At 33.9% G+C, this 26,617-nt stretch overlaps 1 protein-coding gene across 6 annotated transcripts in view; it reads right to left on the bottom strand.

Annotated features, from left to right (window-relative positions):
• Positions 1–26,617, bottom strand: part of LOC119633982 (protein sickie) — a 320,882-nt gene that overhangs the window by 117,940 nt on the left and 176,325 nt on the right. For 3 of the 6 annotated variants that reach the window (XM_038027862.1, XM_038027864.1, XM_038027865.1), the window contains 3 exons: positions 7,434–7,561; positions 4,483–4,591; positions 2,788–4,416 (listed from right to left, as the gene is read on the bottom strand). In XM_038027862.1, the coding sequence (XP_037883790.1) occupies positions 2,788–4,416; positions 4,483–4,591; positions 7,434–7,561 (1,866 nt within the window). Of the gene's footprint in view, positions 1–2,787; positions 4,417–4,482; positions 4,592–7,433; positions 7,562–25,904; positions 26,386–26,617 lie in introns of those variants that run through there. The other 3 variants (XM_038027874.1, XM_038027866.1, XM_038027863.1) reach the window with 3 other exon arrangements.

Genomic DNA, 26,617 nt, shown 5'->3' with positions numbered 1-26,617 from the left:
AAAATGTATGAAAATTACAACGTCTGTGATTTATGGAGAAGGAAAAAGAAAAGAGAAAGTAACATAAACGAAAAAATATTCTTGCATAAGTCAACGATGGGTTGAAGGTGTATTCATTTCGTTAAAGCATATGCAAGACCCAAAAGGACGCTTTAGAGGCCTCGTAACTGTATCTATCATTTTTCATTAGCATGAAGTTCTGTCTTCATTTAAGTATATCTGCCCGGCTGCCTTTCTAGTTACACGGGATGTGTGTGGTAAATATTGACAAAAATATTGGAAGATCTCCCAGGCATGTCGGTATTGAAAATGGACCAAAGCGGTCAAAACACACGTCTACAGGACAACTTGCACTACGAACTGTTTTATTTTCAAAAGTAAAAAAAATTGTGTAACTTTTCTCCTAAATTAAAAGCCGATAAAACCAAAAATAAAAAATCTCCATAAATATTTTCGATGGATGATCCTACATTGTCTGCACAAGAATGGACAAAATCGGTTAAGTCCGCCATTTGATAGAGTGGGAGGAAATTTTTCTGAAAGATGGTGTGTGTAAGATATTCGACCAAACCCGAATATAATATTGCCGCTTGTTTTTTTCATGTCTGTTTAACTCTTACGCATTTTAAGTGAATTTTATTTTTTATTCCATTTTTACTGTTGTAGCAAAATTAACAGCTCGTGAATAGCACCGGACGAGTTGCTTATCCGTAACCATCATTCGCAAACTTCTCCCTACACGTTAGGCTTCTCAAAAAAAATTGTCTTTACCGCTTATCTCTAAATATTCTGTTTCCTGGAAATTTACTTTTAAGTCCGCTTTTTTTAATGCTATCAGATTTGGAAGTGATAAAAGCTAAACTAAAAATTCTAGCTTATCGCTTATATCCAACTCGGATCAAATATTTCGATAAACGTCACTTATGAAATTAAAAGATTATTTATTAATAATTAAGTCATGCATCGTCTGTATATAAACAATGAACGTATGCAGTACGTACAATATTGGATTAAAGAAAGTAGAGAAAGTTTGTTATTAAGCGTATGTTATATGTAATGCACTTCCTAATGTATCTTTATTTATTAAAGGATATTTAATATGAGCAGAGACCATATTATTCTTTAATTATTGGAAATATCTCTTGTGTTACTTGAAAAGTAAAAACCCTTGTTATTAAAATCAAGGCTTATTCGTCAGTCATAAGTCATTGCCGCAGCTCTCGTAAATTAACATAGAATTCCACTCTGAACTCTTACAAATAGGTTATTTTCTTCCCAAGTGGCATAACGTCCATCTTATAAGATATGAAGATGTTTAAGGGTTTGCTTAGGGGGCGCTTTTGAATAGAATTTGAAGACAAGTAAGGATATTATAGTCGAGTCGAGTAAGGCCAATCATTAGTTATCCTTCCCAGTTCAGATAGCACGATTATTCACTCGTTTTGGCAATAATTCACAAAAAATTTTCATGCAAAGGCATACTTTTCCTGAAAGCCCGCATATTGGAGGATGCTCATCACATGACGTGATGCAATGTTTGTAACCTTAAGTTCCTTCCTAAATATTTTATTATTTTTCAGTTGCCTTCATAAATTAGACTATCTACATAGGAAGGCCTGCTTTTTATAATGTACCCCTATATATGTCGGTGTCTAAAAATTAAAACGAGTATGATCCAAATTCCCTACCATTCAAATTTCCCTACTGTGGACCGAAATTCATCATAAAATATTAAAAATTAAACCCGCTTTCGGAAAGGGTTGCTAGTTAGGAGAAATCTTGTAAGGAGTCGCGTCAAAGAAGTAGACCCAGGTCGTTCAAATTTGGTCCACCTAATTTTTATGTGAAATTACTATCATGAATCCATTTTCATCCAAAAACAATAATAACATTGAAATCCTTTTTCATATAGAGGTTTACATTTTCTGAGAAGGGGTATCCAAAATATAGTTCCATGTGATCTAAATTCGGTAAGGGTCATTTCCTTGTCAATTCAATATTATGAACCGATTTTTAGCATAAACTGTTTAAAATTAAGACTCTTTTACTGCATACAGATTCAGTTTATATCCGATGGGGTTCAAAAATTTACTCCAGACAAACCAACTTAGAACGTCCGACTAATATTATTCAGCGATTTTTGTCGAGTAAGATTGGAAATGGCAACTTTTTCTACCATATAAAGTCTTTTTAAAATGATGCATTCGATCCGAACTATTTTCAATAGCATTTGTCTGTCTGTAGGTCAAAACATGTCAGTATACCAAATCTAAACAAAATACCTTAAAAATTGCGAATTGTAGATTGACCACAAGATATGACAAATTAGCTTAAATGGATTCAGAAAATGACTCTGTATCTTTCAATAGGTTTCGCTGGAAACCTAAAAAAACTTTTTTGTATTTTTGTTTTCCTGCGTATTCGCTGAATGGAAGAAATTTCAATTGAATTTCCTTCACTTTGCCACTCAAGTTCCATCCAATTAAATAGTATGCCACAGTAACATAATTAGAATGCGCGATGAATAACACACTAACCATGAAATCAAAAGAAACACTTCATCTGACAAACAAACTAAAAGTAAGGAAAAAAATAAAGCAACGAATTGTTTCTGAAAATAACAAAAAAAAAAATGGAAAGAAATATTTGCAACATCTTTCACATTTAGTAAGAAATTGTTCCAAAGCAAAAACTGCTGCACCGCATGATTCATTACCGATGCAGAAGAACAAGCAAATTTATTTTATATGCAGGGAAAATAGTGATTCATTGACTTGAAGAACTTACCTCTCTTCGATAGTGGTAGGAAGCTGTGTGCGTGCTCTCATCATGCTTAAAAAATGTTTACCATGTGTTGTGTGACCCATATGATTGAGGCCTATACTGTTGCTGCCTTCTGATAGATAACCGTTGTCAATGTCATGAAAGCGCGAGGAGTTCGCCAAAGTGTTCCCATGAATCAAACGAGAATTGCTGAAGCGTAGAGAGTCACCATCGCTGCAATATCCCTGTTGGATATCATTCTCTACAAAATCGGAAACATAGTGATGGGCTCCCCTCGCACCTCTGGTAGGCAAAGTAACATGTGAATTGTATCCTCGTAGTAATGGACGCATTGGCAATACATTAATGGGCTTTTCTTCTTCATAAATGGTGCTTACAATTTTCGAAGGTATAGTATGGAACTTGTTTGGTGATCGGTTATTGAAATTTCCATTTGTTACAATCATTTGCGGACTGACAGGTGTAACCGGCTGGGAATGTGTCGTACCATTTCCCCCAGTCAAATTTCTTAACGGGGAAGTTTGCTGGGGTTGTAGGACGCTAGGACCAGAATTATATTCCAATTTTCTTGCGGATAAACCACTTTGGGGTGGCGGTAAACGACCATACATGGGCTCTTGAGTTATGGGTGATTGTAAACCTGAGTTACACTCAGTTGAGTTAGATGATGATATGTTGGCAGTATTGGCGTAATAGGGTGGCTTTGCACCAGGTTCGGGAAGTACCGGTACTGGTTTAACGATATGTGTAGGTGGAACGGTTTGATGATTCGATATGTTGGCAGTGGATATGTCATTCTTTTCTCTACTCATTAACTCGTGTGTTGAATTCGAATTTGTTATATGAGATTTATTGTCTATGTGATGTTGTTGTTGTTGTTGTTGTTGCTGCTGTTGTTGTTGGTTTGGCGGTTGTGGTAACTTGCTTGTCCCCTTTATGGCTGCTATTGGTTTCGGCAAGCCGGTACCATTTGGGCTGCTTACCAGTTTATTCGGAGGCATTATTAACGATGTTTTCGATTCGGATTTGTTTTGTAACGAGACTTTATTTGACGACTTTTGTGCGTTTTTGTCCACCCCTCCTCTGGGAAGTGAATTTTTATGTCTATTCAATGTAGAGCTTTTACTTTCCAGGCCAGATTCCTCCCGATTCAGAGAACGGGCTGGACTTTTCTCTTTCTTATCCGCTTTTGAAGAGCTTTTAACGTGTTCCTTTTTATTTTGCGCTGCCAATAGCTTCGATTGTTTGGCGCTATTTTTTGAATCTCGCATCTTATTAGCTGAGGTAACGTTAACGCTGGGCGGTTTAATCTGTGAAATGTGTCCGTCATTTAAACTCAAACTGGAATCCGACCTTTCTGAACGTGCCGAAGAGAATCCGGAAGATGAGGAAGTACGTTTCGATTGAGGTAGATTCTTGTTGACAGTCGCAGTATTCAAGGACGATTGCTGAGCTGACGATTGATTTGACTTATCTTTATTGAACAACTTCAGTTTCTCGAGCATTGAATGTTTTTGCTGCTGCTGCGGCTGTTGCTGTTGGGGCAGAGGGGTGCCCTTCGCTGGAGTATTGTTAGAATCTGTTCCGGGTATTCCCCCTTGTAAAGCGGTTTTGACAGCTGGCGGTCGGAGGCTGCAACGGAAATAAAGAGTCAAAATTAATTGCAGAAAAGAGAAAATTAATTGCAGAATTGCTTACCCATTGTTATTGGTGACCTTTAAACTTTGAACACTATGATTACTTGAAGGAGGGCTATTAGGACGGTTAGTATTGAATTCGGTACCATTTTTACCCAAGCCTGGTATAGCTTAAATAAAAGCAAAAAAAAAGGAAAATTCATTAATTGTCTATCCACTTGCATCAACAACTTGTTATTTGCAATCTTCGTATCTTGTTCATGCGACTGGCAAACATTTATCTTGTATCCCTTTTTGAGGCTGAAGGTTGTAATTATTCATTTTTTGGAGAACATATGTTGTCATTATCTTTAAAATCTTTCGTATATATAACGTCTTATTATGCGATTGTACGCATCGTTAATTAATTTGCTTCAACACGCGCCTACGCGCGGTTGTTAACGTTGCAAATTCATGTTGTATACGGTTTCAATTGAAATCTCTGTTATGTTATGTTCATGGCACTAGTGGTAGTTAATTAAATTCGCAGTATGATTAAAGCGTTAAATGTCATTAATTATAGCGAAGATATATGATATTAAATGGAAAAAGACAATGAAACTTTAAAGAATAGCTTAAGGAATGCCGAATGGACGATGAGTGTCTACCTTCCTTGCTATTGTTCAGACAAAAGTTACCACCAGCTCGTTTGCGTGACCTTTTTGTGCAAAATGGCAAAAGTAGATTATGAATGAAAACTTGTGATTCAAAGAACGAGATTGTTGTTGATTGTAGTAAAAGCAATACTTTATCCGCAACCAGCAATAATAAAACAACACCCATATGGGCATCAATTGTTGCTTTAGGAAATTGAAGCAACGGTCTCTTTACCCCAGTATTCCTTTTTTTTTTAATCGAAGGTGTGCACTCGCGATTTGCGACTTTTACATGTTCATACTTTTTTTTTTTTTTTTTTTTGCAACGATAGGGGGAAAACACTTAAGTTTAAGTAATAATTTAAATTTATTACGGTGCTGCTGGTAGGAAAAAGTTTCGTAAAATTTTTATTGTTCTTATCGCAAGTGGTTTATCGTTTTCTCAAAAGAGAAGGGGTTAAAGGCCAGATAAGAAGAAGTTTTCTCCTGGATCGATATTATTTGAATATTTTATTTGTATGCGATCGATGTTGCCTGACTTTAGAACTTAACTTGAGCACAAGACACATTTGTCTGTTTCGCTATCTGTTTAAAAAAAAAAGATATCGACAAACTAAAGGTTCATATGTTGTGATTGTGCTAGGGCGTGGGTAAGGATGAAGTGAATTCAATAACTCCTTGAAAGTTTAAATATTAATAAAACTTATCCATTTGTTTGTCATTGAGTCGCATATCTTATTCGGACTAGTGTTTGTAATAGGTGAACAATCTGTTGCTTTGATAGCCGGCCGATAGAGTTTAATAATACTTTTGATTTTATTATATTTATTAGAGCTCTTCGCTCTTGGCTTCGTTTCCGTTTTAAAAGTTACTTCAAAAATTCAAATATTGCGTTTTGAAATTACTTGAACTTTATCCCTACATCTCTCAGAGACAAGTTCTCAGCGTTGAAATTGGACGCTTTAAAAGATAAACGCCCTGCCTTCATTTCTCCCGCCATTTTGAACACGGTTAACTTTGATGTTAATGTTTGCTCGACGTATCAATATCAGTTGGTTATAGGCTGTCAGAATTTAAAGGGATGAATGTCGACCAGCTTTTACGGCACGACATAGAATTCCGTTTTAAACTGAAAAAAAAAACACAGCTGAAGCTATGGGAATAATTCAAGTTGGCTTGGGATGAGAATGCAAGTAAACCTTGAAACTGATGCAAGACAGCTTTGCGAGATTTTGTGGAAAAATTGTGGAAGCATTAAACACGATGAACGCTCTGGAGTTGCACAAAGGGTGTTGTATGAGGAAACGCAACGTTAATCCAGGGCATAAGTCAAAAAGCGATTCAATTCGATTGCGTGCAGAAGGCAGGATAAACGTGTGGCTCATGAACTAACTGAAGAGAACAACAGCTGCATACTTGAAATCTTCTTATGAAATATGGATCTCTACATGAAGAAAGAAGTAAATTTGAGTTAGAAGAAATTCCTTGCACAGCCGAATATTTACGACCATAAAGTGATACAGAGACGATCTCCTACGAACTTCTAAAACTCTGAATGGAATCAAGATCAAGCAGTCAAACAAATTGATGTGATTGCGCTTTATAGTAACGTCCGTCCGCATGTAGTAAAATCAGTCAAGGAAGTAATTTCCAAGACTGCTTGGGAGCATATAGCTCGACGATTAATTAATCTCATAACTGCCAAATTGCTAACACGAGGGTATCCGTAAGCTATTCGATAAGTGCCAAAAGACCGCAGATAATGATGGAAAATATTTCAGTTACTAAGCTTAGTAAAAAGTCGATTTAAAGAAATTTGAACTCTATCAAAATATACGGAAAGCTTATGACTACACCTAATGATATAATTACTTTAACTTCCCTGACTACTTTATTACCTAATGAAAATCTTGAAGTACAAAAAAGTTTTGTATGGTGCTCTTGTCTCCAAAACATGAAAAAAAGCTTTTAACCCATTGGAAATATGCATACGTTCGTATGTATGTAAAAAAATATTTATCAACCCTTAAAATTTGTTTCTATTGAAATCTCGGTCAGTTTAATTTCCATTTAATCTTTTGGGGATTTGTTGTAAAACCACGGTTTGTAATATTTCAATGTTCTTTGAAAAGCACACACACACGACGACCATTGATTGCAATGAATTTTAAATGTTTTGTAAACATACATAATCCTACTCTCAAAGAGAGTTTTAATGAATGCGTTTGGTAGTGTATAGGGGTCGGCGTAAAAATACGAAAAATATGTTTTATATTCAGTAATAAAATAAATGAATATATAAAAGGAAAGAAACGAAATATGTCAATATGTTGATGCATCCACGTTTGAATTGTGATTGTGGAGTACATTTACTTACATGGTGTATGATTTGGTGTAGGTGGTAAAGGTCTGACTTTATCTGGAGGACAACGCCTTTGTACCATAACTGTGGCTGGCAATGGTATTGCTGTGCCATTGGCTTTCGAGTAACCAGCAGGAATTTGTCTACAAGAAAACAGAAGAAGAAACGAGAAAAGATATTAATGCGTTCATATTGTTTATATATATAGTGATATATAAATAAATCTGTATAATAATTCTGCATAAATAATTTGCATTATTTGCATAATTGTACACATATATAATATTTAATTATTCTTTGATTTTCAACCAACCACTCCTTTTAGTTTCTTTAGTTTTTTATTCTATACCAGAAATTATTTCCAACTGAGTGATAACATATAAAAAAACACTTCTCAATGCAAAATATTTGAATCGGGATCTATTTTTTTCTTTACGTTTTTTCTCGTTTTAGAGTGGGCCACGGTTCACCCTAGTTACCCTATATCACCCTCCAACTATTCATATAATGTCTTTTTAAAATAAATTTTTCAGTGAAAATGGCTATATGGGAAGTGATCAAAAAAGTAGTCGGATCCAAATCATTAGCGAGAGCATGCGTCCTTGGGCCAAAACACGAATTACGGCCAATAGATTGATCACATAAAAACAAGATGGACGGACGGAAAGACAATATATATTGTATTTTGCAAAAGGTGAGCCTACTCCCAAGTCCTTCTAGGCATTGTATAAACATCACAACAGCACAAACTTAACAAAGTGTAGAGTATAAATATCATTCTGTCATTAGTTGGGATTTATCTGATTGAAGTTCTTACACAATTATTGTGCAACGATTTATCGCGTAATTTTATTCATTGTAGCTTTTAGAAGAAGATCTACTGATTAAGAACTATTTCTTCTTCCCTAAATCAAGTGCTTTGAATGCTTAGAATGAATGTAAAACGTTTGCTTAAAGAACCCTTCAAATTTTGCTCATTTTAGTTTCATTTTAGTTTGTATTTTTGCAAAGATGCGCTTCTCTTATGAGGATTGCAGGCGATTAACAAAAATATCCCCAAAATTACAGCCTGTAGGTTGAAGATGCCGAAACGCGACGGACAGACAGACGAACGGGCGGGCAAGTTTAAATCGACTCAGAAGCTCCTTCTTGGGTATTGCATACATACCTGAATATACCCTCGCACCAGAGGAGATATAGGGTGCAAAAATCAAACGCACCATTAGCATAGAATGAGGTCACTAGCAAGTAAGGCTTGTCTTGTCGCCTTAACATTTACATTCTATATTTTCTATATTATATAATTTTTTCCTATCGACGAGCTTCGTTTTAATTTTATTAAATGCAATGAACATTTGCGTCCTTCATAGATCTGACAAATTAATAAAAATAAATTTAAAAACAAAAGTAAATAAAAACTAATGGGTCACGAAATGTACAAACAAACAAATAATCATAAGCAATGAAGAAGAGAAAGCACTGAGTCGATCCGATCGACAGTAAAAATGAAAAGCTATAAGCTTTTTAAATTTCATTGCTGAGTTGTTCGCGATCAACCTCACGTCATACGTGCAATATGACATAATTACAATTGTTCCTTAACAAACTGCACACGCGTTAAAAATTTTACTTGAAATTGCACTGATATGTAGATAACTAACGTGATCGATTTCATTTTTTTTAGTCCATAAGTAGAGAACGGAGAGGGTTTTTTTTTTTTTTGTGCATACTAGTTGTCTGTTTCGTTATGATATTATGCGTTAAACGTTTACCGTATTCACTCGGCGGATGATTTGATTTAATTAAAATTCATTGCTTTGCACAGACGACAATGCGAATGCTTACACTTTTCCCTTCGTGGTTAATAAAATTGCTTGCCTTTAAAAAGCAAACAACAACAAAAGTGGCAAAACTAAGAAGTTCCTTTGCAATGGAAGAAACACATAAGGAAAGCAAAATAAAAAAAGAAGAAAAACAAAGATAAGGGAAAGAAGCAAATCCACAAAAGAGATTTTAGAGTTTAGAATGCAAATGCAAACTTAGGTAACCAAAAAAGTAGTTAGAAGTTTTATAACTACGCATCATGCGAACCACCAGCAGCATAAAAATGTTACGCATATTAAAAGAAAATAAATAAATAAATAACCAATGTGTGGTAAATGTAAAAAGTCATCAGAAACGGCAGCCACAACAACTTCTGTGGAGAGTATGGACTGTGTATAGAGTAATGCAATGCATAGAAGTATAAAAGTAATGCAACAAAACGAGACTTTATTGTTAGGTATAAGCTTAAAAAAGTAACTATATATGCATGGCTCGACGGAGGCAAGCTTGTAAGTTATAGTTAGCATTCGAAGAGAGTGTTTCAAGTGTCATTACGGTAGACGTTGTCGTTTTGAGTGCTAACTTTTGTTTATAATGTTTTTGTTTTGCTTTTCTTCTCTTGTTTTCTATGATAAAGAAATCTATTGAAACATACGGAGGCAGAGAGATGTATTTTTTATGCAACATTTATATAAAAAGAATAAAAAGCACACAAATAGAAAATAAATAAAGAATAAAACAAAAAAAAAATGTATGAATTTGTATGACTTTGAAAGTAATTTAAACTAAATCGTACACATCCATAACAAAAAGTACAAATAATAAAAGAAAAATTGGATTGGAAGGAATTTTTACATACAAATTGTTGCAAAAAGTTGCAAGGGTAATGACTTATGGTATTTTTCTTTTATTTATTTCTTATTTTTCGTTCTTCTATTTCTATGTTTATTTAATGTGAAATTTAATTTTGCCAAAAATATAACAAAATTTTCTCATTTTTCAATGAATGAGTGAATGCATTCCAGCAATCAAATTACTTCCAGTTTATCTTTTGCTAAAATTGCAAAAGGAAAAAGGAATTCTTATTAAAAGCGAACAAATCCGAAGGCAACATATGCAATGCATATGTAATCTCTAATTGTCATATACAAAAATTTACGGAAACAAATAAAAACACGGCCCATAATTAATCTTTCAAAACAAGACGGTACATGGGACGTGGTCGAAAAACTGTTCCGATTCGAAACACATTAGTGTATCGAAATCAAAATATCTCAAAAATTGCGATCTGTAGTTTGAATACAAGAATGCAAGACGGACAGATGGACAGACAAGAGAACATTGTTTCAGAAAGTGATTCGATCGATTGCTATAATAAAAGGTGGGTCTCTACTTCAAGTCTTTCTGGGTGTTTCATACATTTGCACAAACTGAATATGTTCTCGCATAACAAGTGGTATCGGGTATAAAAAGTGTGTAACATACATAATGTTATGTGTTGTAAGGTTTTATAGGCACAAGTTGATTTTAAATAGTCTTCTATAGTATAGTACGGTATAGTGTGCAAACTTAAAATATCTTTTGTATCAAAATAACGACTTAAACGACAAAAACATTGTCAGCAGATTTTCAATACAATCTATTATTCAGTATAGCATATGTTTTAGGTATAAACCATGTCGTTATCCAATTTAAGTTAAATTTTTCAAATAAAAACACAAAAGGTTTTCATTCGACTTCCTGCTTGATTTTATGGGATAGAAATGCAATCCACTCAAAGCAAAAAAAAGTTGAAATCGTTTAGAGTTCATTCTCTCGACTAAATGCGTTTGCAATTGTAAATCAAAATATGCGTTACTTATTGCTATTGTTGTAGCCATTTTTGTTGTTATAACAGCAAGTCATTTGTTGTCTAGATATATAGCAAAAGTTTCAAGGAGGGTGTGTAGCACGTCACGTCTTGTACTCGCTTTCAAGCAGATAAAGTTCAAGACAAGGAACACCTCTTCTTAAAAGTCATAAAGACAATTGTTTTGGTAACATCTGTTGCCCATTACACATACACATAACTATACAGCTTTTTACTCTTTTGTAAGTAAAAACACAATCACAACAATTCCAGATTTTTTTATATAAGAAACAAAGTAAATACATTTCTTTTTTAATACACAATTATTAATATACTTATTATTAAGACTTTAATTTAATTTCTTGTGAGCATTTATATACATTTTAATTTTGAAACAAAATTGTATCGTGCAAATTAAATGAACACGAGTCTCAACAACAAAATGAGTTATGGTATAACTCAAAGCAATTATCATTGCTTTCAAAGTTATATAAAGGAATATATTGCATGAGATATGATATTAGGACGAGACGCTGCTAGAAGCAATTAAAACTGAAGTTTTCAGCTTTTTTTTTTTTTTCATTCCCTTATCTTTCATTTTTCTCTCAATTTCTATGGTTATGTGTTTAATAATTAAAAACTTTTCTCGTTTTCATTTCAGAGGAAAAGATTAAATAACTTTCTTTTTAAAATATGAAGCAAAAAAAAAAAATCGTAACTTAGTTGTTAGTCGTAGGTATATATATAATATACGTACTTTAATATCGAATCACATCTTTATAGATTTTGGAAGTAAGTATTGCGTTTGTAGCTAAGCAAAGCGACTTGTTTGTAACGAATCATACCACGATGTGTCTTCCAAGCACTCAGGAGAATCATGTGTATAATTGAACTGTTATATACAAACATAAAGTATAATATGCAGGCCTGTATATTTTCTGAAATTCAAAGTTCAAGTCTTCCTTAAAGGCTAACTCTTTTTTCTAGGTTCGATTCAATTTTCTAAGTTCGAAATAATTGAGATTTAAATGTGATCTGCCGAAAAGAATAAGAGACAAATAAAAACATTATAGCCGGGCTAGACTGATTTTTAAATACCCTAAGCCACATTGTCGAACATAATTTTTATTTTTGCCATAGAATACAAGAATTCTAGCCTTTTATTATAGGAAATTACTGGGCGAAAATTATGGGACTGTATCTGCAAATGAAGTCTCACTTTCCGTAAGAGTGGTTGTGCCCTAAAAAATTTAGCATATCATTATGGATCAATTTTTATCACGAAATAGCAAAACTTGGACTAAAAACAAAAAGTTTCATGCCAAACCCTTATATAGGGTAGGGTCTAAAAATAGGCGTACGTTGTCCAAATTTGGTACAGTGGTGCTATCATGGTTTGATTTTCATTATGAGGCATTGAAAATTAGACATTTTTGTCTTTTTGTGAACTTTAGCTTTAGTTTAGTTATATGAGAGGGGGTTCAAAAATTGACCCAAGTCGGTCGAAAATTTTCGTACCATTTTATAATCTCGAAATACTATTATTAAACAGACTGGTTTAGAATGATTTAGAAAATGATTCTGAAGCTATCGTTTTAATGAAACGTGGGTCCATCTTAAGCTCTTCTGCGTGTGACACACGTCCACACAAATTTAATATACCCTGTACCACAAGTGTACAAAAACTTGGAATGAAGTTTGCTCCAAAACATATGTTTTCAAGTTGCAAGTAGTAGATATTTCAACAATTGCATATTTCTATAATAAAGCTGAGTTATTCCCTTTGGCGGATTAATCCTACATTTATTGAAGTCCATGTAAATAGAGAGAAATGACTGGCATAATTTTGAGTATAGCTGATTATTCTTTAACATTTAAAGCCATCCAGCGTATAAAGGTATACCATGGGCGGAAAAATACGGCTCGACTTCAGACAAAAGAGGTGTGAACGCATCACATTTCGCAAAAATGTTTCGAAAATTGAAACCTCTTGAAGCGATTGAACAAAATGTACATTAGACGGACAGACTTTTACACATTCAGAATACAACATAATATATAATAAGAGTTGAAGCTATTAAAAGTTATACTAAATGTTGCACACACACGCATACATTCCACAAGTGGTGGGTTTTAAATTTGATTCAATTTTCTTTAGTGCCTAAACAATTTATTTTTCGTAATCAATTTATAAATTAACTTTATTTAAATAATAAGCTTAACTTTAACATTTAACTTAATCCAATTACCGTAACAAAAATTTTCGTATGAAACAAATTTTGCTGTGCTGCTATGGAAAATGAGATTTTATCAACACTTAAGAAAAGTTTAAAGAATGTCAGTTAAAAGGGAGAAGAAGAAGATTTTCAAAGCAATTTGTCTATTGTTGTTTAATAAATTAAACCATAATGTTACGAATCTTACTCTTGTCTATGGCATAGATAAATGAAACCAATACCTTTTTTACCAATTTTCCAAAGCTAGTAAAATATTTTCCGTAAAATTTTGAAAAAAGTTGACAAATGATTCAATGTGTTATTGTGTGGTCTTTCCCTACCTATCAACGACATATATTATGTATTTATGTATGTATGTATGTACAACCCACAAATATGTGTGTTTTATGAAGTGTACCTAATTCAGTGTAAGATTATGAATGGATTTAGAAATGTTTCGTTAGCTCTTGGTTTGTTGTTGCTGTTAAAGGCTCGTGACTGCAAATATTGGCAGAGCAAATTGATATGTTCTTGGCTAACGGGAAAAAAACCATAACTTATCACTCAAGTTATGATGTTCATATTTAAGTCTTCATTCATTTATTCTTATATGTATTTTTGTCCTCAATCTTCGACACTTAAAGCAGTTGTAAATGCTTTTATGGATCTCAGGCTACCATTAAATGCTGTTTAGCATCTTATCGTTAGCTATACAACGATTTTTCAAAATAAGCCATTCTATGGGAAGCGATCGGAGAAGCAGTCTGATTTAAAACATCTCTAAGAGCGTTCGTCCTCAGTCCAAACCACGTGGTTGTACCGAATTCCATCAAAATTTCGCCTGTAGGTTGAACACAAGAAAAAATGGGTACAAACAAGGCGATCGAACGGTATAATGAAAAGTAGGTCTATCTCAAGCCTTTGTGGGTTTTGCATATATCCACTCAAACCTAACATACTCTTACACTACAGGTGATATAAGATAAAAAAACCCAAGTGGTAAGCTAACGTGACTGCAAGAAAGCAAACAAAAACTTGGTAACTTTTTCAAACAATCTTTAGACAAAAGAAAAGCAAAGTTAATTTTGTCCACAGACAGAAGAAGTTTACAATGTTGACAATGTTTTGCGTTAGTTAGAAGCATCCATTTTTCCACGTTCTATGACATCCATAGAAACAGAATAGATTTTAATTAAAAGAAGAACACATTGTAATCGATCTTATTAACAGCCGTTGTACTCATCGTCAAGAGAAGAATATTTCATCTCTGGCTCCCTCAGCTTCTGTCAGGGGAAACTGATTTTACTAAAAAGTTAGAATCTACAATAGATATGAAATATTTACAAACATCATACACGAAAACGGTACGGAATACATTATGCAAATTTTTGTATTTCTTTTTTGTGTATGACCAACCACTTAGGATATGCCCCTTATAGGTGTAGATATAATAGAGGTCAGGAGGAGGAGTTTTTTGCTTGCTATAGTTCAAACTATACAAAAAAAAAAAAAGAAGCGAAATTCGCCACACTTCTGAGAGCGCGTAGGCAAGAGCCAAACCAAACTATGTCATAAGAAAGCAGGTAAAAACATTAAAGTCAGTCAATGCTAACTATTAAAACATCCTCGCAAAACGAATTTTAGCAAGGATTTTAATGATTCTTTACCTGTTTTTGTCTTAATGTCAACTTTGCTACCATATAAGAACTTTCTTTCTTGAGGGTCTTTATTTGGGACTGGACACCAATACTCGACCCGCCTGCTATAGATTTAGTAAGCAATTTTGAACGTAAAAAGTCTGGCTCTTTAAATGATAAATGTTTCGTTGGAAGGCGCTTCAAAATATTTATCCATTCGATCCAAATTGTTCACATCTAAGAGACTATCGCTCAGCAATTTTTCATCGACATTTTTTAAACATTATAAATTTTTCCATATAAAAGTTTTTGCAAAATAAGGCGTTTGGTGTGTAGGGCTCATAAAAGTAGCCCGATTCAAATCATTTTCGACAGCATTCGTTTTCGACTCAAAACACGCTGATGTAACAAATTTCGTCCAGATATCTTAAAAGCTACGACGTGTAGATTGAAGTACATCTACATTGACAGCCGGACGGACAAGATTAAATCAACTAAAAAATTGGTTCTGCGTCGTACAGTAGCAGATATCGTTTAGTGAAAAGAATTCAGAAAATGATTTTGTATTCTATGGGTTTATCTTAAGGCCATCAACCAGAACTTAATATGCGCACAAACTTAATGTAGTTAATGTATTATCGTATGCTATAAATGGCGTAGCGTAGGAAATAAAAAGGAAAACGTTAATAGATTAGAAAATTAAGTTAGTTATTACGCTGCAGAGGATAACGATAACGATAACGTTAACGTCTGCGTTAATAACGATATTAAATGCATACTTGCAATAAACACTTTAGGTGAAAATATGATGGAAATTTTCCTGGCTGTCAAACGCTTGATAATTAAACATAAATATCGCATGACAGTAATGAATTTAGGATAGTAATAAATTTTGAAAGGAAGACTTTTTTGATTGAATTTCATTGGAATTCTGTTTTGCAAATAGCGAGACTTTTTCTATTCCTTGCTATTATTTGTATTCACATTTCCTCGTAAACACTAAATAATTTTTTTACTTCTTTGACTAACTATACTAAGAATTTGAATAGTTTTGAATTTCTTTGTAACTTTGTCTACCTGTTTATGTTTCCTATTTTTTTTTTTTTTTTAAATGCATGGTTACGTGCGTTTGTCATGGGTTCATAGAAAATACTTATATTTATATTCTTTTTAATGGATGCATAGGGAGACGGAGGGTGAGAGTGAGAGTGAGAGAACCTGGTTAGCATCTAAACAGACATCATTTTAATACCTTTAGGTATTTTAGGTACATACTAATATAAATCTCCTTAATATAAGACTTTCCCTGTTTGCTGTTGCTTTCCTTGTTATTGCTGTTATTATTGTACATGATGGAAGTGATGTTTTCTCATCGTGTCGCAGACGATGTCTTGAATGAATGCGAATTTTTGCATGCATTTAAATTGTAATGCGACACGTTTGCTAAAGCAGACTATACATCATCATAATCATCGTCATTATCATCATCGTCACTACCTCTATAACCATTACGATCGGCGAGTTTTTTTTTTTTTTTTGAAAAATGCTTTTAATAATATAGTATGCTCGTGTGTGTATTTTGTGTATGTTTTTTAATAAAGTTTCTTTCCCTTTTATTCAATCGTTTTTTTTTTTTCCTTTTTTTTTCTATGCCCGCACTTATTAGTGCTCGTTTTTCCATAACATTGCTTTGCATTCAAAGACTCTCGCTTCAACTAAAGCAACCAATGTTAGTGTGTACGATGTATTCAGTATGTTGTAAAATATATTGCTTTTTTCTTTTTGTTCTTTCTGCTGCTGCTTATGTATTTTATTTTTCTCATTTATAATTTGCTATGTTTGACATTAAGTCACGATTTTGTAATGCCAATCTATGGCAAAATTGAACTCTGTGTAAACGTCATAGGAGAGAAAAAGTCACTAGTGATCAAAGTGGGAGTAGCTTATAATAATAAAACGACAACATACCAAATTTTAAATTATATGATTTACGGTGAAGTCTTAAACAATAATCATCGAAGAAAAAAGGTCGAAATAAATCGCTAATAAGATTTTCAAGATTCGTAGATAGCAAAAATTAAAGGGAAAGTAAAAAAGATATGTTTACTTAAGAAGGGGCTTTAACACAACCATCGTCTCCAAATAATTTTTAATTACGTGGAATGGTTGGATCAGTGGACCGTTTGCACTTTCAATTCGCGAGCAACTTGTCTCGTATTGAATATTCAACGGAATTGGAATCAATGGTTCATGGTAAGTAGTTGTTGCACGAATAAAATCATCGTGCGGCTCGACGATTGCTCAAGTTTGCCAAAATGGATTTGTGGAGGATATTGTTACCCTGTTTTATTAAAATATTGCAGCAACAGTTTCAAACTTTGGGAATATTAATAGCAATCAAAGAAAGATATGGGGTGCAAGAGGGAAGAATATAGCGAAATATGAAGACATGGCATAAATAAATACGAAATCCACTGTCATCAAGAAGTTACTTATATCTGGTTGTTGCAAACAGGATGACAAAATGTACGCGGCGCAGCATTGGCATGCTTTTATTTCTAAAACAAACATCTGTACGTTGTATATGTCATCGGCTATATACGAATGTCAAATTTTCTCATTGTTTCGAAAGATATTTCTACTGTTTTTGCGAAATATAAACGTTTATAAGTCGGCTTTTTTTAAGCATAAGCGGTTATGTAACTTATTTATTTACCTATTGCACATACATGATTCAGCTAAGGTTTACCGTGCATTAACATTAAAAGCTAAACCCAGTTAAGATTGTAGATAATAGGGGAAGAATCTTAAAATTATGCAATTAACGGGTAAGTATAAAAAATATTAATTAGATACAACACACACACCGCCACACCGTGTCCTCAGCCGAATCAAGTAGCTGTGATTACATCGTGTAGATAGACATTTGGATGCAAACATGCCACCGCAGATAGGGCAACGATAAAACTAAACGATTTAGTTTAAGTGCGACATAAGTAATACGCGGATGTTCAGAAGACTTGAATAAATCTTACATAAAAACATTTGTAGCATTTTTTGGTATTTCATGGTACCACAATTCTTATCAACACACTTCTTACAAACAGAGGTCCTAGTCTACAGTTTTAAGCATTGATAAATATTTTATCGTAGTGTTAGCAATGATATCTAAATAGCTCTTGTGTCGAGAACGACCTAATTCTAGTCTGATTGTTTTATGCAAACCTTTGTAAACATTAACCTTCAACGGTTGGGATGTATTTCAAGTTTACTTCACGTCAAGATAACAAGTGGTAATAAATTTACAGCAGTGATCTGACAGAGCACCTAAGGTGTTAATTGTAAATATGACAATGATAAGGGTAATGAGAATAATGAAATGCTATAAACCGCCATACACGTGGCATTCGTCTCTTACACGGCATCATCGGCCCCTTAAGGATTCATTAGATAATAGTGTAAAATAGTAGTAGTAGAAAAGTAAATAGTGAAAGTACTCACTTAAAGTAGCGAAATGTTTATTTTTACACCCAAGAAAGATGTGTGAGATTTTGGAAGCTTAAAATCTATAAGAGACGTTTAGAGGAGTTGACTAAATTTTAATTTATCTACGCCGTAAGTTTAGTTTAAAAGCAATGTCATCGTTGTCCTTGAGAAACAACTGAGAAAGAGAGCGTATACGTTTTCCTAAGTAACACAAAATCTCGCACATGATTTAAAAGAGGTGCAAACAAATGAAAACTCTACAGTCGGACAGGACCAACTCTTAAACGCCCTGCACTAATCATTCAAGTGATGGGTACTGATCGCAAAAGTGGTTCAATTTAAAATACTTTCGGTCTTGGGTCGAAACATGTCGGTGTACCAAATTTCGTCAAGATACCTCGAAAGTTGTAACCCGTAGTAGTAGGTTGAATACAAGAAAACCAGACGGACAAACAGTTAGACAAGCTTAGAACGATGTGGAACATGGTTCTCAATCAATCGGCACCGGGTCTCCCTCGAGCCCTTCTGGATGTTGTAAACTAAATATACCCCTGTACCGCAATTGCTGTACGTCAGTAAGAAAGTCATATTCGTCAATGGAAGTTTTGAGCTTTCTATCTGCTGTAGTTTCTAAGCACGTAATCCAAGTTTTTATCGCTTTTGAAGGTGGGGGAGTTCTTATCGGGTCCCTTGATCGATTTGGTCGATGCTCAATACCGATCTGCTTAAGACATCCAATGTTGTTGCCAAATCTGAATACGATATCTTAATCTATGCGACCACAGACAAATATGCAGGCGAACGCGACAGAGAAGAGTGCCTAGTTTGAATCAGTGTTTGATACTAATATATATATATATATATATATATAATATATATATAGGGTCTTTGAAGCTTCCTTTTAGCTGTTGCAAATGTTTTGGCAAAACGGGTACGCTACCTACTCGCGTTGGCGGATGCAAAAAAAAAAAAAGTTGCTTTTCAAAGCCTTAAGATAAAAGAAGTGCACACCTAAAGCATAAACTATCACGTATATAAACAAACACGTCGCACAAGAGGTACTTCATTTACTTACACTTAACCAACCATGTACATTTTTATATTCGAGTCGTCGTCATGTATATGAAAATATTCATAAACATTCATCTCACTGACTCTGACTGTCTTTGTAACTAATGGTTACACAATGGTTGCATTGTTGTTAGGCTGTTGTTATTTGCTTATGTGCTGACATTTTTCCTTTCATACCTTTCATACTCCCTCTTTACTCGAATGTGTATTTGTTTTTATACCCATCACCCGAAGGACATGTTCACTTTGTCAAAACGTTTACAACGTTCAGAAGGAAACCACAAAGTCTATAAATATTTAAGCAAATCCATCAACACTCTCCTGGCCACAAAGATGGAGCTGTTGATTTCAAATTGGGCACAAATACTGGAAGTTCTTGCAAGCACATTGGTATTGCATGTGGGCCAAATCGGAGGAAGGACACGCCCACAGCACCTCATAAACTGCTCCTTTACTTATTTTATTACTTATAAACTATAGCAGATATATGTAAAAATATGTGGACGTATGTTGTAGGAACTGTACTAAATTATGAAAAATATGAACCACGCCCACCCAATATTATAGTGTATCAAAATTTAATTTTTTTTCCAATACGTGCAGAACTGGCTTCAGCCAGTATTAAATCTGGAACGCACCTAAGCATGTCCGCCTGTCCATTTATCCGTCTGCCCAACTCTGCAGTATCTGTTCTCCCGTCAGTGAACATGAAGATGTCGCTTACAAATTTGCAAGAAAATCTGGAAGTGAATTAAACTTTGCAAAGGACATGCCTACAATGGCCACACGCCTAAATGGCAGTAACTTTGATTTTGAAAATAAAAAAAAACGGTCGCGCCCACTTCATATTATAGAGAATGAAAAATTTGTTCTTATACCTTTTTTGTATGGGTATAATAGATTGATTTGATGATGTGTAGAAAAGATTCGGTCACGATCGAATATAATTTTCTCATTTGTTTATGATAGCACTGTTCGTCTTATGGGTTATTTTTGTTGAATGTTATTTTCTTTTCCTACTTATATTCAAAAACACATAAAAGCGTACGCACCTGAAAACACATATGAAGTGCAACAAAGTGATATACACGTTCAAAACATCATCTAATGGATGTTGGGTTTTTATGTTCTATATGTTGCTGTTATTGTTATTTTCATTATAAGCATAAAAACTTGTTAAAAGTGACTTCCAAGTAGGATGTGTGTGCTGCACATTTTCCTTTTTCTCTTTGCTCTCTACATTTTGTTTTTTATTTTTTGTTTTTTTTCAATGTTCCATAACGTTTTTCTATTTCAAGTGTGTTTGCGTTTGTGGCATCATCTCATCACGTAAGGCGCATTCTGTATACATTTCATTCTTTGTTTAAATATAGTATAACACACATAGGATGAATTGTTTGTTCCTGTCTTATGGGACATATAATAGTACGAGACTGACTAGCACTTCAGTTTCTATATTTATACACAATTATTTATATAAATAAAGCTTAAATACGTTACGTTAAAGTTTTTATTTTTGACAATATTTTTGAAGTTGTTTCTTTATTCATTTTTCACATTTCAAAGAAATTGTTGAAATTGAACAGTTTTTGGCATAGAATTAAGTGCGTTAATGGTTTCGAGAGATGACACTTATCTAAGTGAGGAAATATTACTTTTAACTCCTATTAACATTGAAAATTACAAAGCAAACAATTAAGAGATAAGAATGAATACTTTCTACAAATCACAAAAAAGTGACAGATCAAGATAAATCGTTTCTACTTCACCTCAGTAATTTATCCATAGATCTATGCATCGTAGATAGGATGCTCTCTTTGCACATCAAGGTAGCATTTTTTTAAACCTTTGTCCCTTTCTTCATGCTAACCACGGATTCTCAATGCAGTACTGTCTGCTTCGTAAGTTGCCTATTGAGACACACGCATGGTCATCGTTTATAAACAATGAATAGTCAGCAAGCAAGTCAATAAGGAAAGACATGTCCCATAACATAACGGCAAACAAACTTCCGTACACAATGCAAAAAGTTCGTTTTTATTTTCGTGAACATTGTGACAATAAATAATAAAACATAAACAAAGAGAATCAGAGTCAAACATAAATTATGTGCGTATAGTGCCATAAAACTTTCTTTCGATAATGTAGAAAAGATTTTCTCAAAATAAATTCGAAAATTTCCAAAACCCATTTGTTAAGAAAACAATGCCACATGCATGAAAACATGCGATTATTTCTAATGCAAGTGATGCCTGAAGGAAAGAGGAATGAGTGCAGGTCACCCAGATTAATATATGTGCAAGGGGCATGCGTGACAATTACATTTCAAATGCAGGGAGGAAAGACAAACAGACCGATTTATGATATTTTACGTATGTACGTACGTACGTAAAAAATTTATCTTAAAATTTTTCTAACATTTGTTACAAACGTACTTGGGTTGATAGATATTTCTTTTTGTTATTTACCACCGCTTTTCTTCTCCTCTGAAAAGCTATCATACACACTCACACATATGAATACATTGATTTCTTTGGGTGGATGATTAATGGTGGTGGCTTCAAATATTTTTGTATGGTCGCTACCGATAACGGGATTATATTAAATTTGTCATTCCATCTCTTATATTCAGACGTAACCTTGACGACCTTATAAAGATTATATTTTCACTCAGCCGAAGGCATCGTTTCAGCGGAAGTTGTTTTTTTGGCTAATTCACATATAAATCTTAAGAAGTTATCTAAATCCTGTGGCTGATAAATTGGAATAGCACTTACGACAATCAATTTGTGACATAAGACATAAGAACACAGACAAAAGTTTCTGAAATGCTTTGAGCAAATACTTTAAAGCGGAAATCTTGTGATCTAAGCTTGTTGAATGCCTTCTTGTTTAAACGAATTTTTCAAAGGTGTCGCCGTTAACCATGCGTCATGGCGGGTAATACTGTAATTTTTCGATACTTAAGTGCTGTCTGTAGTGTTTACACTGTCGTACGAATGGTCTGGGTGAAGTGTACATCTTGATTCACGAAATCATAATTTCGAGAGCATCAAGCCCTCAACCAGATCTAACTGGCTTGATTAACATTGACAAAGCAAAGGCGAGTACTCGCAGTGCGAAGCTTATGCCCTTGGTAGAATCCGCGGAGTAGAGTGTACTACTAGCTCCTAAGCTCAACGAAACCATTACCATTAAACGCTAACCATAAAAATTTATCCAAATGGGCTGATCATTAAAAGCAGAATGCCATAATGTGCAACAAGGCAAAATAATATGTACAATAACAATATCACAGGGAACTTTAGCAGGACTGTACACGACTGTGTTCTTTTACCAGATGTACATCGTTCAATCTCCAAGGAGCGCCTGCATTCGTATGGACTTTATCTAACCATATCTACTTTCATAGTACGTTTCAACAGACGAGTTGTTCCTTCGCCATAGAAATCATACGATGCTAAAAGGTGTAGTAAAAGGTCGAAGAATAGTCTGAATGTGAATTGTGTACATTAGCGTGAGATGAATGCTTTTCAACATATTCTCCCTCTCCCAGAAGAATATAATTTTTCACATGTACTTATTGGCAGCATTTTTGTTGATTATCTATTAATACAGTCTGCTCTATTTTATTACTTTAAAGCCGATAACCTTAGATGCTAATGATAGTCTTGGAATTTATTTCCCTGGCTGAATTAATTATAATAACAATACTTATTCGTTTCTTCCCATTACCTGGATTCAGCCGAAGTAAGCAAATGCATTAGAAGTTTAAGTTGCGACATTATTGACAAGATCATCGATCAAAAGCATGGCAGAGTTCACTTTCAGGCTTAAAGTGCTAAATCAACGAACTGGGGCTCAAAACTGTGACATTGTAGGGAAGAATATCGATCTAAAGCAAATAACACAATCAAAGTAAAGAGTATAGAAAGTAAAAGTATATATATATATATATATACAATCCCTTTTTGTTAGTTTCAATCAATACTATTTTCTTGGCATATGAGATTTGCTTGCTTCCAAGGTTAAGTTCAATGTTTTCCTTTATTTCTTAAACTTCTTTCTTAGCAAATTCAAAAATACAGTGTTTATTACCTCATGATTTTTATTATACTCTTTATTTAAGTATCATAAAATTTGATGTATTTTCAGAGCAATGCTACCAAAAATGTTTGAAGTCATTTTTTAAATTCATTGCTATTCTTGTAAAGAATATTAGATTTGGAATATTGCCAAAACATGCTATGCTTGACCTCCACGCTTCGTCAAACCAAGTAAGCAATTATATTGAAACGGACAGACAAATTTTGGCAAAAATACAAAAGTTTTTATGAGCCTTTAAAACTTCACACACATGTTAAGGATCTATCAGCAACATTTGAAGCATGAAGTATTATAAACGTATGCATATATGACGCTGCTCAAAAGATGAGTTCATTAAAATTGCTCTATAACACACAACATATACCGTCTGCGCCTTAAATGATTCGAACATAAATTTCTAACACATTAGTGGTATTATTTTAAATAAAAGCAATGCAAACGAAACGAAACAATAACGCACTGTTCGGTGTCGTTTCTAATTTACGGCACAAATGCGGAACCAAATATAACAAGACAGAAAATTGTATTCGCTTTGGAGGGGAGGGGTATCTTTTTACGCCCATCAAACTAAAACAGTAAATTACAGTTGCAAAGCGTTTTTTCTTAGATATGTTAAGTATGTTAAGTTAACTGAGATTAAGAACACACGCATACAAGACGATTGTCTTTCAGGCTACAAAATTTTCTTTATCGACTTTTAGATAAATGCTATATGTAGTAGTATACTATTATTGCTTATTTTTAATATGACCAATTAATCAAAGTACTATATGTGCAGTGCACGCGTTGCTAGTAATAGACGAAGAAGTGCGGAAAGAGAGAAAATGGAGAGGTAGGTGAAAGTGTGTCCAATTGGTAAGTGGCATCACTTCACCGGCTAAGTGCTAACTATATCTCGCTTGAAAACCCGTTTGGTAATCGCGGCTCTTATCTAATTAGTTGTGCGTTAGTAAGGTAGAGCTTCGGATTCCGGATATGAGTCAGACTAGGACGCTTTTATATTTTCAAAAGGTTCCTCCTAAACAAGGAGAGATGATAATCTATATAGTATAACCGATATTCAAGTTAAATTACGCGGGTATATCGAATTGCGGTAAATTTTTTTTCCTAAATTGGTAGCACAGTGACAGACCTTTGTGTCAAATTTCACATCATACACGGTTTTGTTCGACACAACTATTTTTATCGATTTTTACAAGGTGTGAAAGTGCATTAAATTTTTTTTGCGAAATGAAACATGCAACCTGGTGACAACCGCGAAAATCGTGCAAAAGGTGAGTCAAGATCAAAAAACTCCGCGGCCAAGGCAATCAAAAATCAGAAGTTGATCTAAACAGTTTTCTTCGATTGTCGTACTGAACAGCTTTGGGATATTATTCGAGTTTGTGGTGTGGATCACCTTTTTCAAGAGAGAAAAATTTAAATTGGCCCTACGTTTTAGAGACACGAGTATATAGTTTAGCGTTTAAGCAAAGGACTGATGAAAAATAAACAAACGGTGGTGCAGTCCTTGAGTAAGGCTATATTCCTCTAAGAATGTTTCTATGATATTTATAGTTTATGAGATGTCTTGGATGTTAACTTATTGGTACAATACCACAAATAATCTGATAAATGTAGCGTACGTTATGAAAATCTCACTCATTATTATTATTAACTTGGTTCTTAAGTGTTCGTCGCACTATGACAAACAATTTTTTAGTTTTCACTTTCAGTTTTTACACTTTCTTCCTCATCGCATTACATGGCTCTTGATAGTGTCCGTTAACATACACTATAGATATTCCGGAGTGTATTTATTTTTTGTCAGCGCAAACTTTATGTTAGATTCTCTCTACCATGTGTTTCTCGATTCAAGAAAGAAACTAAAAAAAAACTCTAAAATATATATTTGCGAGTTCAGAAGAAGTTTATCGCTAGTGCACAGTTACTCTGTCCCTTGATAATCTAGCAATTTACGGTAAGTGAATGAATCTTTTTTGTTTCGACTTTTACTTAAGCATCCTTTAAATTATCAATGTTTCGCGTTATAGGATTTAAAATATTTTATCTAATTATAGGCGTGAACGAAATGTCCATCTTTTGTCTTCAAATGCAGTTCTTTTTCCCTCTCCCTCTCCTTCTCTCCTCGTTCAGTTCTTTTCAGTTATTTCGCTTTTGATTAATGATCAATGTGACAACATTCGCTGTCGTAAACTGTTTAAGTAGTTTTTTCATAAAGAGATTTTTAAAAAATATCTATTTACCAGCAAAAAAAAAGAAGATTATTATAACGGAATATATTTTAATACATTACCTTCTGACATCTGGAGAATTTGGTAAACTTCGACATTTACGGCTGCTTTTACCGCTAGCATGGGAAGATGATGAATTACCCATTTTGGCATTTGAATGATTGTAGCGTTTTTTTCTTTTAATTGATTTAATTTCACATTGTTTTTCACTTATCGAAATTTTTAATTTCTTAGAAAATTAAATATTTAACGAAACAAACAAACATCGTTACATGTTTTATATATAAGCAAAATCTTTCAAGTCCATCACATAGTTGAGTTTATGATATGAATTTTATGATCATTCTTCACAAAAATGTTTATCATATAATCTGGGAAAATATAATGGATTAGATAGGCGATCTTTTCGACGAATATAAGAAAATCCGTTACATTTTTTTTTATTGAAATACAACAAAGCCATAATACTATCTCCGTTGGGTGAAGCTACATGTAAAGTTCAATAATCGATTTGGCGTCACTTCGGATAACATTTATTATCTATTGTGCTGTAAACCTGATTACCGATTCATGGCTAACCCTCTCTAGTACCGAGCTTTCTTCTAAAATTCGGCAAATCAACATGAGATGATTCCCTGTATCCTCGCAGAGTCTGCCCGTCATTTTTTTTTTTTTTTTTGTAATCCCTGCATCGCTATAGATAGTGCGTAATTACATTATAAAGTAGTCGTACAGAATTGGGTAACAGTGTCTTTTCAAATAATACCCAAACCCG

This window comes from Glossina fuscipes, unplaced genomic scaffold (genome assembly GCF_014805625.2).
Source record: "Glossina fuscipes isolate IAEA_lab_2018 unplaced genomic scaffold, Yale_Gfus_2 2, whole genome shotgun sequence".
Classification (NCBI taxonomy): Eukaryota; Metazoa; Arthropoda; class Insecta; order Diptera; family Glossinidae; genus Glossina; species Glossina fuscipes.
The sequence above is the reverse complement of the archived record's forward strand: the minus strand, read 5'-3'. Positions and strand labels throughout refer to the sequence as shown.